Raw genomic sequence first — 20,590 nt, forward strand, 5'->3', positions numbered from 1 at the left:
GCAGATTTTTTAAAGAAGAACTTTGAATTAACTGATTTCGGTAAATTAAAATACGATCTCGGCATAGAGATACGCAGAGATCAGAATGGCATTTACTGCATAGAGCAGTCAAAATATATTAATAATGTCGTGTACAGAAGCGGACTACAGGATGCTGAAACTTTAGCTGTACCATTAGATCCGTGATACGCAAAACTAAGGGGCGATCAGCCACCTATGCCGGATGGTGAAAAATATCAACAGCTAATTGGTGCACTGCTGCATATAGCAGTAAATACACGCCCTGATAGCTGAGCGGACCGTCCGGCTTAGTAGGATATGCAGATGCAGATTGGGCCGAAAACAGACTCGATCGGAAATCTCACAGCGGCTACCTGTTCCATTACGATGGAGGATCGATCAGTTGGGCATGAAGAAAGCAGACATATCTGGCATTGTCATTCACTGAGGTTAAGTATATCGCTCTAGCCAAGGCTTCTCTAGAGGCTATATGGATTCGACGCCTACTCAAAGATTTCGAAGACATAACGCCATCGTGAACCGCTATCAACGAAGATAATCGAAGTTGCATAAAAATAACCAGCAACAACAAATTTAGCAACAGAACGAAGCATATAGATACGAAATATCACTTTGTCAAGGATCTACAGAATCAACGGCTGACCAAGTACGAGTACTGACCTACATATGAAATGGCAGCAGACATGCTTACAAAACCTTTGTCAAAAATAAGGCTGAAAAGCATGACGGACAAATGCGGAAACGATATCCACGCAATATCTGCTATACACAGTATCGGCTATACGCCCCCACCACCCTCATCAACCCTCAAGGAAGGACAAACTGACTTGGGGTTTTATGATAGGGCCCGAGGGTTTATAAGCAACCGGACCGGCAAGGAGCCAGTCAGTACGAGAAAGCCACAAGCACAGAATAGTCTGCAGTTCCTCGATATACTTATTATATATTCAAACACAGTTATACATTGTACCTTTCACATAGCCTAGTATTTTTGCTCTGTAATATTATTGAATAAATAAACTTCAATATTCATTAAATAAATTTCAACAAATAATAATAATTATTAATAAATTTAATTAACTGATAATTAATTAAAAATGTTTCTTAATTGTTATCGTTATTTTTGATAGCATTGACAATTTTACTTGGTTAGTTTTTCATTATAGCAAAATCTTTTTTTTTCTAATATGACTTATTTCTTGTTTTAAATTCTAGTGCAAGCATTCTAAGTCATAATTATAATTTTGTTTACATATTAAATATGTTATTTGTACATCTATTTGCATATAAAACAATATTTGAATTTTTAACTTATGAATTGTTTTAATTATTTCGATACTTCAATAACAAATTCTTATAGTTTACTGTAAATTCTTGATCATTGCAAATAAATACATCGCATCTACTTTTGTGGAAGTATAATTCACTTTAAAATAATGTATTTGTTTTTATTTTTTGGACACACGCATGTTAATACACTACATACTTGAATCGTAGTTGATACGTGCATAATAAATTGTGCATCAGTTAGACCATTAAAATTGACTTGCAAATAACTTTATATCAAAATTTCAAAATTTTCCTTTGGTCGGTCCCAGGTAAAATATGATTTCAGCTAATACTAATTATGAAAGAATGAGTCTAATTTGATTGAAATTGCTCATCAACGATGGGTATTTACAAAAACAAATTATATCATGTCGTTTCATGCATAGACCAAAAGTTATTGAAAATGTTTAAACTTAATAATATTGGAAAGGACGATTCAAGACTTAAAGTTCTTTTTAAGTTATTTAATAGCTTCTGGATAATTGAGTCAATTTTAATTGTCGAACTCGCGCATAGTGAGTTTATTATTGGTAAATAAATAGAAACTGTTGTATCAAATACGATTCAAGTGCATAGAAGTGTTTTCTAAAATAATATATCTACATGCTTTTGCCTAGAAGATGAAAACAATTACTTGACAATTATATTTTAGAGATTTCACAAACTGCTAAAATTTTAAGAATAAATTGTACTTGCTAACATTTTATCTTTTAGAAAGGTATTCAACATTACACAGGATTCAACATTATTTACAGTTTATAAGTAATACTTGTCAAACTTTTCAAAATTTGTATTATTATTCAAAATGATATTTTTTAAAGCACTCCATGATAATTAAATAATAGCAAATTTAATAATTTTTTAATTTCCCTAGTAGAAATGAAAAATGTATATAAATTGCGACGTATCGTTAGAATTACGACACGCGCTGACAACACAAATTATGGAGTACTTGATTCTCGGAGAATCAACAATATTATACGGCATCTTTGCTGCCTGTGTGCCTGGGGCTCCTTACCTCACCTGTGTTATGCCCGGGAGACCAAAGGGACAATAAAAAAGGTGAATACACAGGATTACTAAGACTTGTTGCTTTATTTACAGAGAAGTTGTCACAGTGCTTACACTCGGGGTGCTCGCGATGGTCTGGCCACATGCCAGTCGGCCGGCTATATATGAACCGCAATCGTCGCATTAGATGGCGCCACTTACCGACATGCACACTGTCTTATACACTACAGATGAAGATATCGACCGTGATATCAGGGAGAGCAAAAAAAAAAATGACGAGTGTCACAGAGAAAGATTAAAAAATGTTCGACAAAGAAGGATACTCTATGGAGAGCAAAGGTCTCTATCAGATATGGGTGGAAAATTTAATCCTATCTGCGAAGGCCCTTAATATATACAGAATTAAAAAGATAGTAGCAAAGTACTACAAGACAGTCCAAGAAGTTAAGAAGGATGGACGTGTCAGGGGTATAATAGTTTTTAACTGTAGAGAGGAAGCGAACAAGGCTCTTGAAGATAACATTTTCAAGGTCAATGAAATTTATACTTTTATACCAGGCTTCAAGAAAATGAGAGAGGGTGTTCTCAGGGGCATCCCGATCGACATGTCAATAGAGGAACTGAAAACAGAATTAAATTCTCCTAACACGGGAATATTGTTGTTAGAAGAATGAACAAAAAGAACCCTCGACCTATAAATGATGATGATAAGTGAATACCTACTACATCGGTATTATAGTTTGTTTCAAAGGTGACTCGCTTCCTAAAGATGTCAGCATCTGCCTTGTCAAAACGAAAATTGATTCATACGTTTAAAGCCCTATGCAGTGTTATAACTGCTCCAAATTTGGACATATGGCTAAGACCTGCAGAAATCAAAAATGTTGTTGTATATGTGGAGAGGTCCACGGCGAGAATTGTAATGGTTTGACTCCTAGATACGCAAACTGTAAAGGCAACCACAAGTACATTGAAACTCAATATAATATTTATGAAAAGAATAGATTATTATGTAAAAAAATCGCCTTTGAAAATTTGTCATATTTTGAGGCACAGCCTAATTTTTGGAAATAGGAGAGCTCTAAGATTGAACAGAACTGACTTTCCCAGTATTAATAATGTAGTATCTAAAGGTTTAGAAACAATTGAAAGCAATAAGGCAAGCTACTCGAGCAAGGAGTCGCTTAAAAATCAAACCCAGACACAAGAACGATCTCGGATACAAACACAGCCAAAACAGACCACCGGCAACAATGGTACAAATATAAAGACTTATTCAAGAGCGAAAGCATCAAATTTTTTCTATCCGGGGAAGAAAAATCCTGCGAGCCAACTGACAGCATCTGATGAAGACTTATTCAACAACCAGCAAGAAGAGAAGCAAGTTGAAACGCTCCGACTGAGTTCTTTTTAAATTATTTTTTAATGGTCCAGGATGTCGTGGTATTTGAATTTCTTCTATATTTAAAATTCAATTTATATGTTATTTCTCAGTATTTCGTACTTGGCTAACATATTGTGGCCAAGTCTAATATACCTAAAAGGAAATCTTATGTTTGAATTTTATTTTAGGTCTTTCTCTTAAACAGACGTATTACTGTTTAAGATACTCTCCTTCTCTAGAATTTTCTTCAATGACGCAGTGTCCTTAAATTATTCTAGTGTGTAACAAAAATTGTATAGTACAGTTAATTTTCAAAGGACTTATTGCCTCTGATATTGTACTATACTATAAAGAAGTAAATATGAGGAGCGATGTCTTAGTATTTCGTCCTTGGCCAACTTATTGTAGCCAAGGATATTATACCTGAAAAGAAAGTTTATATTTGCTTTTGTTTTAAAAAGTGTTTCAAGATTTACACTTAAACAGACGTATTACTGTTTGAGATACTCGTCTTAACTAGAACTTTCTCCAAAGACGTAATGTCTCTAGAATGTTCCGTTTGTAATATAAGAAGTTGTGTATAGTTAACCTTCAGAGGACTTAATGTCTCTGAAGTCATACTATTCGTATGCTGAAAAGAAAAAATACAAGAAAAAACAATATATAATATACCATTAGTGATGATTATTATCGTCCTCTTCATAAGCATTACTATCATTATTATTATTACTTACTTAATACTAACTAAATTACTTATACCTAATTATTCTTAGAAAAAATTGTCTTATATCAACTATGCTATAGTATTTGATCAACTATGTTATAGTATTGTATCATTTTGTGTTAAGAACGGGGTGAAACGACTGTGCCGAGGTCTTTATACATAGAAACTAGGCAGTCTTATATAGTTGCATCTCATTGATACGCAGTTTGTTAATCAGATTACATATGATAATTGATGCCTTACGATATATTAGTTAATTAATAGGGTTTTTCCCCTTGTTTAAGCTTATACAAATATCTTAACCTACCACGTATTCCATCTGTTTCATGCATTTTCTTACTAATGTTAGATGTAGATAATTCATGGGTACAACATGATGATTGATTACATAAGTTTTCTCTTACATGTGTTTTTCTATACTAATGTTAAACATAAACAGTTAGTGGGTACAATATGATGATTGATTACATAGGTTATTTTTGTATATGCAATGGGGATCGTTAATATAAATAATTTTTGTTTCAACGTTACTGGTCATTACCGGCAATTCAATGTTAAGTAATCCTGTTTCAGAAAAAATTGTCAAGCTAGTTTCGATTCTTGCTGGCGTTAATCCTAGATATGTTTGGTGTCGTACTGCTATAGCACATTCAGCCAGCATTTGTAATTTACCAATACCTTCAAAATTAATCAGAAACTGATGTCCTCTACAGGTGAATAGACCTGTGATTTTTTTACTCGCCGAGTAAATCCAATCGCTAGGATTAGTTGTTCTTTCGCAGTCTGGAGTATTCGTTAAGTGTGTGTTTATTGAACATAATTTAGTGTAATGAAATTTCTTACATTTGCTAATTTCGTGTTGTGATAGAAAAACGTGAACAAAAGATCCGGGTTTTTGAATAGCAATATAGTCATCAACAGGCTTAATTAATACCGCATCGCTGCTGTTTCGTATAAATACGGGCACTGTGTCTATTTTGTATATTTGATAAGTGGTCTTGTCGGTTAACGGTATTTCAACATGTAAAATTAATAAATTTTGCGCGATGACAAAATCGATTTCTAATAACTTTTTAACCGCGTGATCGTTAAAATTTGCTAATCCTTTCGGTAATTCATATTCGTATTGTTCACTTATTAACTTACATGCCAGATGTAGCTGCTCGGTTTGTATTATGGGCTTCTTCTTCTGGGTAAACTGGATGGTGGCATGTCCCAGCCAAAGATTTGTGTTTATGGTAAATAGTGCAGCATCCAAGATTTGCTTTACATTTGCTTTACTTTGTATGCGCAAATGCTGCACAATGATTCGGTACATCCTGAAATCAATAATTAATTATGATTATAACGTGTGTGATGCCAAGGCCTGTATCAATCTTGGCTTAAACCTCTTTCTATAGCATCGTATATGCTATTTTGTAAAGTTTGGTCTAATATTTGCGAGCCAGAGTCTTTATTAATAAAATCTAATGATAATTCTACTAGTATGTATGCACTATTTCGCGTTTCCGAGTTCATTCTTCATTTATTTTCATTGGCATAGGTATAATAACCATTCTTCTGAATGGTTCTTTTTTTACTATTTTGCTCAAAATTATTAGATCTTTCAATTGCGGAAGCTTAGCAAGAAGCTACTGTCTTTGTTAATTCATAATTATCTTCTTCTCCCTTCTTACTTGTAATTTTTAAATTATCACCTGGATAATTTGTTTTAATAATTAAATTTTTTATGGGTGACCTCTCTTCCCCCTTTACATCCGACTTTTTTATATCTTCACTATGTTCTTTTCTTTCTTGTGCCAAGGCTTGATTAACCAATTTATTATTAATTTTCTTTATTTTTTTTTTACATTTAGAATATTTTCAGTTTTATTTTCCTGATTGATTTTAACTATACCCAGATCTTGTGATACTTTTCCTTCAACAATAAGACGATTAGTATTTCCGGCAATAATGTGTTTAGTGTTACATAGTTTATATTTAATAATTCTTTGACAGTAGTGACATTTAATCACTGGAGTAGTGTTTATAAGCAAACCCGCAGTGCGAACTACTACAAATGATAATAGATTTCTCTCCGTTAGTGGCGCGCGTTTTATACAATTGCTACATAAATACTTCCCACATCTTCATAATGTATACGTTCGCAAATTCTCGTTATCTCGTTAATATCTTTAACCAATGAATTCTTTATATTACCACCATCTATTGTATTTTACAATAGGCTTAGAATTACAATTTTATTGGATATCACTCGCCCTTCACCGTGCGTTAATCCCGCTACAAAGACATAAATAGCTATCCTTTGGCGTTGCTCATTGGATTCGGTAATTTCATGTATTTCATTACGTGCGTTATGTGCTAGATTTTTATAATCTCGTAAAAGTTCATGTTTTCTTTTTCCAAAATCAAAAATGGTTTCATCACGTTTTTGTGTTGCCCACAACAAGGTCTGTTTTTTATACAATAGAGAAGTTACAATTGTTCTTTTCTCTTGCCCAACTTGCTAGCATCGTTAAGGTACTGTTCATTATTTAAACATTATATTACTCGATATGATTATGCATATTTGCTATTACACACTTTGTGTAAACGGATTTTGTCTTTTTTGAACAAGAGGTAATGAGTTTATCACTAGAACATTTTTATTCCACAGGGGGTACAATTTGTTATTTGTAATGTGTACTGCTCCTTCATGAACATTTGAGGAGTGGGGAGTCTCAAATCGTACATCTTGTATAACTCGTCCACTGCTGGCTTCTTGGTCCGGTGCCGCTAGTGGTGCTGTTAACTGGCTTGGCCCTTCATCGTACGTGGACGGAGCTATACCCCCTCCAGTGTTACCTTTTTTGCTAGACTTCCTGTTGGGCTCATGTCTGCCGATGTGTAAAAGCAGTTGAGTAACAGAATTCCAAAAGTGACCCTATAATGTGAATGGACCAACCATAAATACTATGTAAAGCATAACCATGAATAATAGAATCGGCAATAAATTTAATTAATCTAGCTATCATAAATATTCCGATTATTCCCGCCGATGCTGAGCCGAAAGTTAAAAACCGCGACTATATTTTATACCAGGTTGTTTCTGTCAATCTTGTTAGCGCTTCTTCATCGAATAAACTTGCTACCGATAACCCATTCATTTTATCAGAGTGACCCGACATAGTTAAAGCGATTGTGTTCAGCATGGCTGATCACTCCACCGGAAACATTAATTGGTGACGCAACGCCTGTATTTGTTCAGGTGTATAAATCCCGCTTCTTGCTAATCCTATCGGATCGGTATGATTCTAGCTATTTTTTGTATTTGGTTTTAATATTGTTGGTTTTATACCTTTAGTTGTTATGCTTGGTAAAACTGTAAACCAATCTACCTCTAACAAGAACATAGGAGGAATAAGCGGATTACAGGACGTTTCAGAACCGTATTGTTTTAGTATGTGTGTTCGCGGGATTAGAAAATACTTTTTCCCGTCTTTAGTTACCGGTAATTCCTGGAAACACGCGGTTTCTTCTCTTCTTTGAACTTCGACTTGTATGCATTTTATTAGATGTACTACTTCGCCTGCTACAAGCCCCATAAATCCACTTTTCTTTGTTATTTGATAGGCAAATAAGTCTGGGGCAGTAGTTGCTATACTAAGCGCGTTTACTATGACTCTTTTTTCTAACTCACACTTTTTTGACAAAGTATGGCACAGTATAGCACAGTTTGGCACGGTATGGCACAGCATAGCACACTTTATAACACTTTGGCACACTTTGGCACACTTCGGTACAGTGAGATATGTCCCGCCACCCGCGCGCCAAAACATTGCCAGTGCACGATGCCGTCATATCGACGGCACGCGTGGAGATTGAAGTCCCAGTTCCCCGATAACATGATGTCGGCCGAATGACGGAACTGAGACTGCACGGAATGGGCCACGCGTGACGTCCAGGTACCCCTGTTCCGGGACACGGGAATGACGGCATTGTGCTGAACACAATGACGGCACGCGGTGCAAGCATCGTGCAGGCACTTAAATTAAGCAAAAAAACAAAAAAAATTATAACCCTAACGAGGATCGAACCCTAAACCTTTAAGTTAGCAGGCAGGCACTTTACCACTCGACCACGAACACTTGTTACAAGTCATAGCTAATTGTGTCCTTATATACTGCAAGCAGCTGTTGATGTTAATAAAGTTACAAGTTATTGTAATAAACAATCACCAAAATTATTATTAACGCGTTTTACAACTTTGATATTCGCCGCTTATTTCGTGTAAGGCGTGAAACTGTCAGGCTGCTATAAATTCGGTAGTCATGAAAGAGTAGTCATAATAATATAATTAATAAAAATTGGCAAGGAACAAAGTCCGGTGGATAAATAATAGCCCAAATTAACAAAATCAACTGCCTTAAAATATAATACATTAAAATGCCTTATTTCGTGAATTGTGCAGCTGAAAATTTTAAAAATTCTAGCATCTGTAAGACTTGAACCCGGATCCTTTGGATTAGTAAACTGAAGGTCTACCACTGAGCCACAAGTACTCGTTACAGTTAATACAAAAATTTAAACTCGTGTACTTCAAGCAGCTTTAGATACTTAGTACTTTTACAATATTAATTAACAATTGCCCGTAATTGCCTTAAAGCTGCTGTCCGCCGTAAATGTTGGAAAAACATGCCTCAACAGGGGAATCCGTCGGGAATACCAGTTTTCCAGATTTCGAACAAAAATTTTCCAAGTACTCAATTTCCGAAAAACCCATGTGTGTCAAAATGTGCCAAAGTGTGCCAGAGTGTGCCAAAATATACCAAGGTATGCCAAAGTGTAATAAATTTCCGAATTTGAACACTTTGGAACATTATGGCACACTATGGCACACTTTGGCACACAATTCATTTCCACTAGGGTATATACTTATTTTGTTCTCACGAGTTTACAGGCACCGGATCCCAAAACGCATATCCGGCTTCTGTATCAATGCAATCGTCTTTAGTAAATGAGCATCTCACGCCTGATTTTAAAATTACTTCATTTGTATTTAGATTAACTGTTGCCGTATATTCTTTAAGACTTATTGTAACATACCCCGTTACTACAACATCGTCAAACATACCATAAGGATCACTATACGTTTCGCCATTAGCACAATTTCCATCCGAATCAACACTTCCGACATAAGTTACTGGTTGCACAGTAGTTCCGTTAATTTTTAAATTACTTATTAGATTATTGCATACTTTATGTGTTCTACGAATATGCATTCGCCTACATTCTTCTATAGTGAATTCGTCTAAAAATTTTACTTCACCTCTAGCTTTATCTTTACAATGCGAAAAAGCGCCGCAATATTTAACATTTCTTTTAATTTCTACTTTACGAAATCTTACATGTAAATCCGAAAATTCATTTAATTTCAAAAGTCTAACATGTTCTCTGGTTATATTAAATTCCGGTTCTTGAATATCACATTCTCCAACATTGATAGGAGAAAATGTTGTTAAATTAGATACTTGTCGAGAACAATCATATCCTATAATGGTATGAGCAAATCTTGTTAATAGCAGAATTATCGTAGCAAGAAGTATCGGTAGGATTAATTTATTTTTCATCTGAAAAAATTTTAAGTCTATATTACTTTCTCAAATAGTAAATTATTTACGTAAAAACGGCAGGCGAAGTTAACAGTTTATTGATTTTCTTGTATTAGCCTTATTATTTTTTGCTTATAATTGCTATATAAGTTGCAACTTCGTTCGGCCGTTAGTACTATTTTGAGTATATATTTATATGCATAATTCACATTTACGTGCAACTGCAAGAAGAGAAAAAAAAATAAAAACGAACATTATAGCCATGTTACATATATACATATAGTGCTATTTCTATCAGTGCAACATATATACAACACAGAAAGCGTACATCAATAATGCTTATATGTTTGATAATTATTAAGTTGACTTAACGTGGGATGTACATAAGCGATTAGCGTGAACTCTTTTTGCTTTTGACTCGTTTATTTTTATTTTGACATTTCCCTTTGGTAGAATGTCTAATAATAAATGCCGTCCCGTTTTTTCATCATCCAATTTGTGCATTTTAGCCCCCTTTGTTAACCAAACTGAATCTCCTATTTTGAGCGTGTTAATATTGACTTTTTTGTCGTAATACGTTTTTGATCTCGTTTTTGCCTTTATCATATTTTCTCTAGCAGCTATTTGCAGCCCGTTCAAACGCGTTACCAAGTTTTCAAGATAACTATTAAACGTAGTTAATAAATCTTCCGGTTCTAGTGCCTAGTAGTAGGTGTGCGAGCTTATCTACCGAATACCAACTCAAATGGAGTATGCCACTTTGTTTCGCTAACTCCCGTATTAAAATTGAATGTAGCTAGATCCACGTAATCATCCCAATCTTTCTTATTATATTGAACAAAAAATTTGATATAGCTAATTAAACTAGCATGAGATCTTTCTAACGATCCATTTGACTGAGGGTGAAAAGCCGTTGTTTTTACTTGTTTAATACGAAATCTTTTTGCTACTCTTTTCATGAGTACTTAAAAAATGTGTGTCCTGATCTGTTAAAATTACTCGCGGTGCACCGAATACGCAAATGACTTTTCGTATTAATATACTGGCTACTGTGGTTGCGGTTGTGTTTTGTAATGGTTCGGCAATTACGAATTTTGTTAATAAATCTTGAAAAGTTAGTATGTATTCATTTTCGCGTTTACTTTTTGGTAGCGGTCCTACTACGCCCATGGCTAGATGATCCATAAAACATGATGGAGATTCAGTAATGACCATAGGCGGTTTAGTTTTAACCCTTACTAATTTCTTTAACTGGCAATCAAGGCATTTTATTATAAAATCTTGTATATCCTCTTCTAAATTTTCCCAATAAAAAATTGTTTTATACGTTTATAAGTTTTAGTTGCCCCCTTATGCCCCCCTATAATTGATTTATGAGCCTCTTGAATTATATTTTCTCTATCTTCTTCTAACGGATATTTTAATTCCCCCAAACATACAATTAGTTTAATGCCTTCCCCATTGAATACATCATGTATTTTATTTATAATTAATTTCCATTCTAAATTTTCAATAAAATCGGTTTTTTGGACACAAATCGATTGAATGTCTACATTTTCTTTAAATTCGAACTTAATAATACTATAGTTTCTTTGATTACAGATATCCCCACTAACATCTCGTTGCGTATTAGTAATGCAATGTGTAATTTTTTATTAACCTTTATTATTTTAGGTACCCCGACTTCCAAATCAATGAACTGTGGTAATTTATTTAGAGACTCTAATTGTCGGGTTCCATCGTCGCATGGCAGTCCCTTTGTAGTAATAAAATACAAAAAATTATCCCGTCGCTAAAACATCTTTTCTTTACACGTTACTGGTTGTTTATTAAAGGCTAAGTCCCTTAATAGTTCATTAAAATATTCCTCGTTTCCCGCACGCTCCTCTTCATCTGACCTGTATGATTCAATTTCGTTTATGCTTTCGACACGCCTCTTTTCAACAATCGTTTCTCCGGTTTCTTCGCGAGCAGGTAATAACTCTCCCAGTGTCTACGAACGATTACTTTTATCTATTACGGTTTCTTTGACGGTTTTTTCGATCTCTACGGCTTGCTTCTGTGCTTCTCGATTTCTTTTTTTAGGAGCCAGGATTTTAATGGCGTCTAAATATCTTTTACCCGTCAGCCTTCTACTTCTTACTGATGTCGAACCGGTATCTATACCCTTTGTTCCGGCCGTAACCGAGGACTACTAGGGATAAGAGTAAGTGCGGCGTATTTATTCTTTATTAATAATATATTCTACCTATTAGTAGTTTTAGCGAACGTTTGTCCGTCATTTGGCTCTCATATGCGCGAATCGACAAGGCGATTCGTGGCTTCAGGCCACTATGGTTAGGAGTGATTTTATAATCATTCCTAGACTGCCACGACCCCCTCTAGGAGTTTCACTCCGCGGATTTTGAGGGTCACTTTCAGTGCGGAGAGGCTAAAAGGGCCGATCTGTGACTGCCAGGCCAGAGAGTCAAGTGGCGGGAGGCGCGTTCGCGTGAACACATGACTGCTTGTGTATAGCTATAGATATAGAGGAGCGCGCGCACTGCTTCGAGTCCCATCGGTAGTCCTCGTGAAAGCGTCTTTATTTTAGCGGGCCCGAATTTTCGGCGGCGTTTAATGAGTAGAGCGTCAGTTCTCGGCGACAACTTGTGAAAGAAGGTCACACCAGGACCTGATCGTTAGGAGATTTCAATAAAGTCATAATATCTGATCAACAATGATTTCACAGTTTATTTTTGAACCTTAATGTAGTCTTGTCCCATACACCCGTAATAGAGAGAACTTTTTCTATTGGATTTCTGGATAACGCGTCTGCTACATTAGTTCGTCCTGGTCTGTATACTACTTCAAAAATCATATTCCGCTATCATCAATCGCCACCTTGTTACGCGGGAGTTTGGATCTTTATGAGTTTGCAGCCATACAAGTGCTCTATGGTCAATTATCAACGTAAATTTTTTATCGTATAAGTAGGGACGAAAATGCGTAATTCCATAAATCAAAGCTATCCCTTCTTTATTAACAGTATCCCAGCGTCTTTCTACATCAGAGAGTGCTCTTGATGCATATGCAATGGGTTGGTCTCTACCTATCTTGTCTGTGCGTAACTGCCTCAATCGCATAACCGCTTGCATCGACAGTTACATTAAATTCTTTTGAAAAGTCTGGATAAGCTAGAACAGGTTGAGTGCATAATTTTTCTTTTAATAATTCGAACGCGTTTTGTGTTTCATTTGTCCATTTAAATTCCGCATCGTTCTTTAATAAATTACTTAATGGGGTAGCTACTTTTGCAAAACGTTTAATGAATCTTCTATAATACCCGGCTAAACCTAAAAATTGTTTAATGTTCTTCTTGGTTTTCGAAATCGGAAACTTACTAACTGCTTCTAATTTATTAGGATCTGGTCGAACACCATCACGGGAAATTATATGCCCCAGATATGTAACTTGTTCTTTTATAAATTCACATTTCTCCGGTTCTAGATTCAGATTCGCTTCCCTTAGTTTAGTAAATAAATTTTTTAGTCTTTTAATATGTTCATCAAATGTTTTGGAATATACTATTATATTGTCAATAAATACAAACAGTTCTTTATTTAATAGTCCTGCTAGAGCAATCGAAAGCGAACGCGAAAAAGTGGCAGGCATAGTACATAAACCGAAACTCCCTCTATTAAAGTGAAAAAAGCCTTCTGTAGTTGCAAAAGCGGTTTTATGCCTATATGGCTCATTAATTTCTATTTGATGATAACTTGATTTTAAATCAAATACAGAAAAATTTTTGGCTCCCCCCAATTGATCAAAAATTTCATTTATGTTAGGTAATGGAAACTGATCTTTGAGAGTCTTTTTATTTAATTTTTATTTATTTATCTTTTGTTCTCTCTACCGTGCAAGTCTTCCTTTTTAGGGACTAAAAAGCATGGACTGCAATAGGATGAAGCTGATGGTTCAATTACGCGTAATTTTATTAACTCATTAACTTGGCTATTTCTTTCTTGTTTTGTTTCTAATTCTCTCCTTTGTTTTGAAAAAATTGGTATTTCATCAATAGTTGGAATAATTAATTTTAATATTGGTGTAGCTGTTAATTCGTCTCCCTCTAAATAAAAAATTTCATTGTATTCGTTAACTAAATTTTCACTCCCGTTCCTCTTTATTCAGATGAGTTAGTCTAAGCATGCTTTTAACTTTATTATTTCGTGTATTATCATTAAATTGTGCTATAGGTAGAATTTGTATTTGATTATGATTTTCAGTTGATTTCGTATTGTATATAAATTGATCGATCAGTTCTTGAATAATTTTAGTGTTTTATCATTAAGTTGACACGTCTCACGTTAGTTTTTGATATATAGGGATTTTTTAGTTTATTATTTCTTGTGTCAATTCTTATGAATATTTTTTGTGGTTCAGAATTATTTTCTGGTTGATTTTGAGTTATATCGATTAGCATAGTGCAGTTAAAATCTCGCCTTTCGTCTAGATCTAGTGTTTCCAATTCTGTAGACTCGTTAAGTTTTATGTCTTTTCTCTTTATATGACTATTGTCGGCTCGACTCATCCCGTGGTCTTTTGATTCTGCCGCGTTTAGTCCTTGATCTAGTATTGTTTTATTATTAATTTGAATATTTTGCAAGTTATTGATTTTTTAATTTTTATAACTACTTTTTCTGATGCATTTTGTTTTATATCAAATGCATGTGCCATAAAATGTTGTTTTATTTGATTCTTAGTAAAATTATTAAAAAATGATATAATGCTATTACCAATGATTAAACTTTTTTGTTCAAAATCGATTTTTGCTCCCGACTGCGTAAAGAAATCCGGACCTAATATCCCATCCTCTCTAATGGGAAAATCATCGTTTACTAAGTAAAATTCCACTTTAAAGTATAATAAATATAATCTTATTTTTCCTAGAGTATAAGTTATTTCGTCTGTTATTCCCCTTAACTTTGAGATTTCAGATTGTAACGGTTGCCAGTGCAATTAACGCACGTTGAGTTCATTGTACTTATGGTGTTTGTATGACGTTCTAATACATAAAAGGAAATTTTAGTTGTTCACCAATAAACAAAATTAAACGGGCATGGCAAGTTACGTAGTAATTATCTTGAGAGTTGTTCCTTGCTTCATCACGATTAAATATAATAAACTTGACTTTGTTTGATTGATCTTAGTACTTTTCAATCTGTAATTTTGTTGCGAAATATATTAAACTTGCCTAACTTTTTACTTTCTTAAAAGTTATTTTTTTTTAGAGATTTACCTAAATACTAACATTTTAAAGCTACATGACCTTTTCCGTCGCATATTTGACAGACGTCGATCGACTCATTTTTAAAATAACGAAATTGTTCATCAAATTTAACTTTTTTATTACTCGGATTTTCGAAAGATTCTTCTGGTTCATAGCACGCAAATTCCCTCTCTATTTCTATAGCTTCCTTAGTTGCTTCTTCTAATTTGCGCGGAACCCCAATCCGTGCTTTAATTACATTATGCAACCCTCTAATAAAAAATTTTACTAATGCAAGTTCTAAGTCTTCAAAAAACCCTCTTACTATTCTTTTTTCCCTTCACTCTGTTACACCTATTTCTTGTTCAATGGCTCAAATTTTATTTGAATAAACAATAACACTTTCATTTCTTTGTTGCTTAACTCTGGCTAGTTCCCCCTGTAATTTGTGGAATGTTTTGGCTGATCCAAAAATTCCGTCTAGAAATTCTGCTATATCATTTATTGAATTAAATGATTAAATGATTTGCTGCTGCTTTTCGTACTTCCCCGCATAATCTCGATAGAATGTATTTAGCTAATTCTGGTTCACACTACTTGGGCAAAACATCACTAGCTTCCCTACAGCCTTGCAAAAATACTGTTAGTGGAATATTAAAGCCGTCATATTCTTTAACGAATTTTAACGCGTTTTGCGTAAAAGATGATTTTAGTGCCATAGTAGAGTTAAATGACGGTTGAGTATTAGCTTGACTATTTGGAAAATTTGGGAACATATTCAGGTTTTGTATTGAATTATAAAACTGCGAACTTGTTGTTGGAAAACACCTTTCTTCGTTTAAATAATTAAATAATTTATTCTGTTGTTTATTATTGTTTACGTTAGATGACGTGTTATAAATATGAGTTGAACTAAAAATGTTTTGATGTTTTCTTGTTGTACCGATTGGTTTAAAGGTGGAATTTGTTGATATAGATGTGCTAAAACAGCTTAAGCCTTTTTTCATATCTTATTTAAAAAGCTTTGTGTTTCTTGTGGTAATAGACTCTCTTGGCATTCTAGAATATTTTCGCAACTATTTCCAAATTTGTTTGCTCCCGTCTTATTTAGCGTATTGTAAGGATGTTCATGAAATCTATTAAAAAAACCTTTATTTGATTAATTTAAGTTTTTCCTTTCTTGTACGTCGGCCACGAATTCTGAATTAATGTTTATATCCCTAAAATATTTTCTTATCGATTCATTGATTTTTCTTCCAAATTGAACTTTGATTTTTTTATCTGTTAACAATGTTTGATTTTCTGCGGTTGCGTAATCTTTCGTTAATTCCGGCGTAAAATTAATATTTTTATGTTGTAATTTATTACTTAAATTTCCTTGTTTAATAGCCTCAATTATTTGCGATGGATCTATTCTACTATTTATTAAGTCTGATAAAATACTTATTATTACATTATTAAGAGCTTCTACGCAACTCTCTACTAATTTTTCTTCTATTTCTGTTAAATCGTTTTTATCTTGGTCATAGATTTCATGGAAAAATGTTATTAATTCCGATAATTGAGGATTTAGATTGTCTTTAAATTTTCTTTGGTTACAATTTAGCGCGTGTTTAAGTAATAGGCTTTCCACTTCCTGAGATCAGTCATCCGCGTTTAAATTGGCTGAAGCCATCGTAAAAAAAAGAACACGTCAAGAAATACTTTTTAGGAGGGGCTCCCAATTCTGTTACGTCGCGTTAGTGTGATGTAGTTTATTGTCCCTATTGCGGCATGGTCAAGGCAGGGATACCGTGCTTAATTCAGACAACGCACAGATAAGTTCAAGCTATTGTTAAATTTGTCACTTACTTTGTTTGATAAATGCCGTGAACGTCGTTAAGTCTGTGGTCTCTCCCATGCAGCAATACGATGTCCGTGACCGGTTTTTCTGGCTAGTGCCAGCGACAGTAAATTTGAATTAAGTTCCAAGTCAGAATATAATACTCGAGGAGTAATTAAACTTTCGTTGTGGTATCCTTTCCGTTTAAGTATTAAATGGATTTATTTCTTAGCAATTTTGCCTCCTATTGGCCGAGAGCAGGCTCGTCAGGCCATGTCGAGATCTCAAAGGGACCAGTGGTAGTGAGACTGTCTCGCACCGCCAAAGAATCGATTTGTTCTCGTGTCCTGTAGATAGCGAACGAAAGCATAGCAGTCGTACCCAACCAGGTTTGAATTATTAGTTTTCCTCAACAATCACTAATAAATCAGTTATTGTTATAAATCAGTCATTTTTACAGATGGATCTAAATTAAACGAGAATAATGTATCATTTGTAGGTTTTGACATATGGAGCAAAGAAAAAGCCTTTAATAGCTTATATAAAATCCTTGATAAAGCATCAATATATCCTGCTGAATGTAAAGCACTTATAAATGTGCGAGATTATTCAATAGTTTGTGTTTTGAGATAAAAGTAATGATGACAAAAGGGGAGCAGCAAGCTAGAATATACTGTTATTGTTGTTTTTCTATAAAGCAACTTGATATAAAATAATTGAATAATTGAAAGCAAAATTTGAATGAGGAATAAATCAATTAATAATATTTGAATGTTGTAATAATAATTTTGGGCCCATAAGGTACTGAGCGGTCGTAGCAGGATTAGGTAGAATAAAATACTCAATATATTTATGGTTTATTATAAATGTGTGTCATGAAGCCTTTAATCGTTTTATTATTATTCTAAATCAAATAGAAAAATCAATATCAAGACCAAAGCAATACAGCAATCAATATATTCGGCGAGAAACAAAAGTAATAACGGTAGTGTATTTAATATTACATTTGAGTACGAGAAAAAGATATCAATGAGCGATTTGATTATAGAATATGAATACTATTTAATTATTGACTGGAGCTAAATTGAAATAGATGTCTATTTAAATAACCACGATAATTATTAATGTGTGAAACGAGATTAAATATGCGATGAAAAAGTCATGTATAAGAGAATCACAATAATTATGTTTATGTTGATGAAAGATTGAAAGAATTTAAGGATATTAAACGATTGAAGGTTGAATATAGATATTTTATTTGTAAGATAATTTTATGAATTAGAATAATAACTTGTTTTGACCCTGCCTGTGACACAGGCAGGGGCCTGGCTTTCAAACAGGTGTTCTAGACCAAACAAGCTAACGTCTATAATAATTTAAAAGCTAGAATACCGTAATATGTAATCGAGATTGTACAAATAACTTAGTTATGTGAATGCTAAAGGAAAACGTGTTATACATAAATTGAGAAAAGAGTGAATGTATTGACCTCGTGGTGATTACTGTGTTATATGCATGGGTGTTAAGATGCTATGGTTTATGGGAAAATCGACCGGGGCTTGGCGTAGCAAGCCCGTCGAAGGCGGTATTAATATGTTAATGTTGAGTGCAGAGTTTTCTCCAGAACTGGAAGAAAACTCCCCGGATCAGTCTTAAATGAGTATCATCGGGTGCACACTGTTAGTAAAAAAATGAAAATAAAATATAGGGTACAATATAAAAATGTCCTGCAGGAAGGCGAGCAGTTCTTCGAGCATGCAGGGACAATGGCTTTCTCTCAATCACTTGAACACGTGGCGTCGTCGCATTTGAAATTTGTAGAGTGATGTTGCTTCTTGAAGCAATGGAGTAGAACTGCTAGCGAGCTGTGGAGACGCGATGCGAAAGAGTGAGAGAGAGAGAGAGAGAGAGAGAGAGAGACAGCATGATGCCCACGAACGTGTTTGCATTTACGTGCGTACTCAACGTATCTCTAGAGACGCGCACGCGCTACTAGAGAGAGAGAGAGAGAGAGAGAGAGAGAGAGAGAGAGAGTGCGAGCCTTCAGTACCATAGCTAGCGAGTCGGCACCTGCCGTGTTAGGTCAGGTGTGTAGTCAGCTGCTCGGGCTCTCCACTCTGCACCAATGATCTTATATGACCGTTGCAAATGCTATAGATAAAATCACAGACGAACGCGAGTGCGAATTTGTTGTATTCTCTCTCAAAAAGTGCCTTATTAGCTTTAGCGAATAATAAAAATAGGCGTTTTCCACTAATTGCAAACCTTAGACAGAAAATAGCCTCTCGACCTGAAAAATATATTAAAATCAAACTAATTTGGTTCCCAGCTCCCACGTGGGCATCGGGGGGAACGAAAATGTTGATGAAATGGCTAAGAAAGCTGCAATTGATGGAGGTCTCCTTAATAAACTAATAACTTAATAAGACTTTTTTGCAAATATTAAAGAAACATGTAAAAAGAATAATCAAAATAGAATTATGAATTAGAGAAAAATGAAAGGAATTTTTTACTTCGAAAATTTTTGTAATATTAAAGGCAATAAACTTTGGTTTAACAATATAAGGCTGTCCAGAGATGCTATAGATTCGAGTAACAGGATTAGATGTGGTCAGAGTTCGCTAAACTCTAGTCTATTTAAACATAAGATATCTGACACGGATAAATGTAAATGCGGTGAAGCAGTGGATACAATAGAACACATTTTTTGGAACTGCAATTTATTTAAAAAACAAAGAGAAAAAATAATAAAAGAATTAAGAAAAAAGTGTCGAATAGGCCCTTTCTCTGTGATAAATTTATTACCTTTAAATGAAACAAATATTTTTTACGTATTAGGAGAGTTCATTGATAATTTAGAATGCAAAATTTAAATTTAAATTTGGTGCTGATGCGGAGTTACTACTGCGCATGTATCATTGAAAGAATGTCCAAAGTATAAAACGATTGTAATATACACAAACATTATGTAAAATAGGGCAATGTAAAGTTCTTGAAGTCAATAAAGCAAAACTAAACTAATCTAAACTAAAAATGTCTTATATACAACAACCTGTCAGCGCCCGGAGCCAGAGATAGTTCTAGTGTTGTGAGAACCGCGCGAGATAAACTCACGAGTAGAGTCCAGTGTAATAGATGACGCAATCGCGGAATCTGGACGGACAGAGGTAAGACGGACAAAGCAAGTCGCGTATAGGGTTGTTGGAGCCGATAAATCTAGACTAGAAGATTGACTTGCCTTTAGCGACGTGGAACGTAGATAGCGACGTAGGGAGAAGAGAGATCACTTGAGTAGCGCCTGCGTCAAGCCATTGCGACCAAGGATTCCCTCTTCTTATCATTGCGCCACAACGGGCCTCCGAGTCCCAATTGTTTCTCGCAATTTCAGGAAATCAGGAAAGTAAGGCCAAGGTCCACGGCTATAACTCGTAAACGTCGCGTTTTCCAAGGTTTTCTCCAGAGA

At 34.6% G+C, this 20,590-nt stretch overlaps 2 protein-coding genes across 3 annotated transcripts in view; one reads left to right on the plus strand and one right to left on the minus strand.

The window, feature by feature from the left end:
• Positions 1 to 20,590, plus strand: part of LOC116416842 (relaxin receptor 1) — a 96,527-nt gene that overhangs the window by 3,473 nt on the left and 72,464 nt on the right. The window lies entirely within an intron of this gene.
• LOC116416857 lies at positions 2,966 to 17,598 on the minus strand. 2 transcript variants are annotated; one of them, XM_031927078.2, is made up of 2 exons: positions 17,157 to 17,590; positions 2,966 to 5,788 (listed from the first exon to the last, which is right to left on the minus strand). In XM_031927078.2, the coding sequence occupies exon 2, from the start codon at positions 5,785 to 5,787 to the stop codon at positions 4,909 to 4,911; it is 879 nt and encodes a 292-aa protein (XP_031782938.1). In that variant the 5' UTR covers position 5,788; positions 17,157 to 17,590; the 3' UTR covers positions 2,966 to 4,908. The 2 variants fall into 2 exon arrangements, 1 of the variants encoding a protein (XP_031782938.1); XR_004227185.1 differs by lacking the exon at positions 2,966 to 5,788 and adding an exon at positions 9,463 to 10,078 and having other exon boundaries at positions 17,157 to 17,598.

The sequence above is a fragment of the Nasonia vitripennis genome (genome assembly GCF_009193385.2).
Source record: "Nasonia vitripennis strain AsymCx chromosome 3 unlocalized genomic scaffold, Nvit_psr_1.1 chr3_random0009, whole genome shotgun sequence".
Lineage (NCBI taxonomy): Eukaryota > Metazoa > Arthropoda > Insecta > Hymenoptera > Pteromalidae > Nasonia > Nasonia vitripennis.

Bases quoted from the DNA above. Each gene is read 5' to 3' on its own strand.
- LOC116416857 (XM_031927078.2), bottom strand. From the start codon at position 5,787: ATGTACCGAATCATTGTGCAGCATTTGCGCATACAAAGTAAAGCAAAT.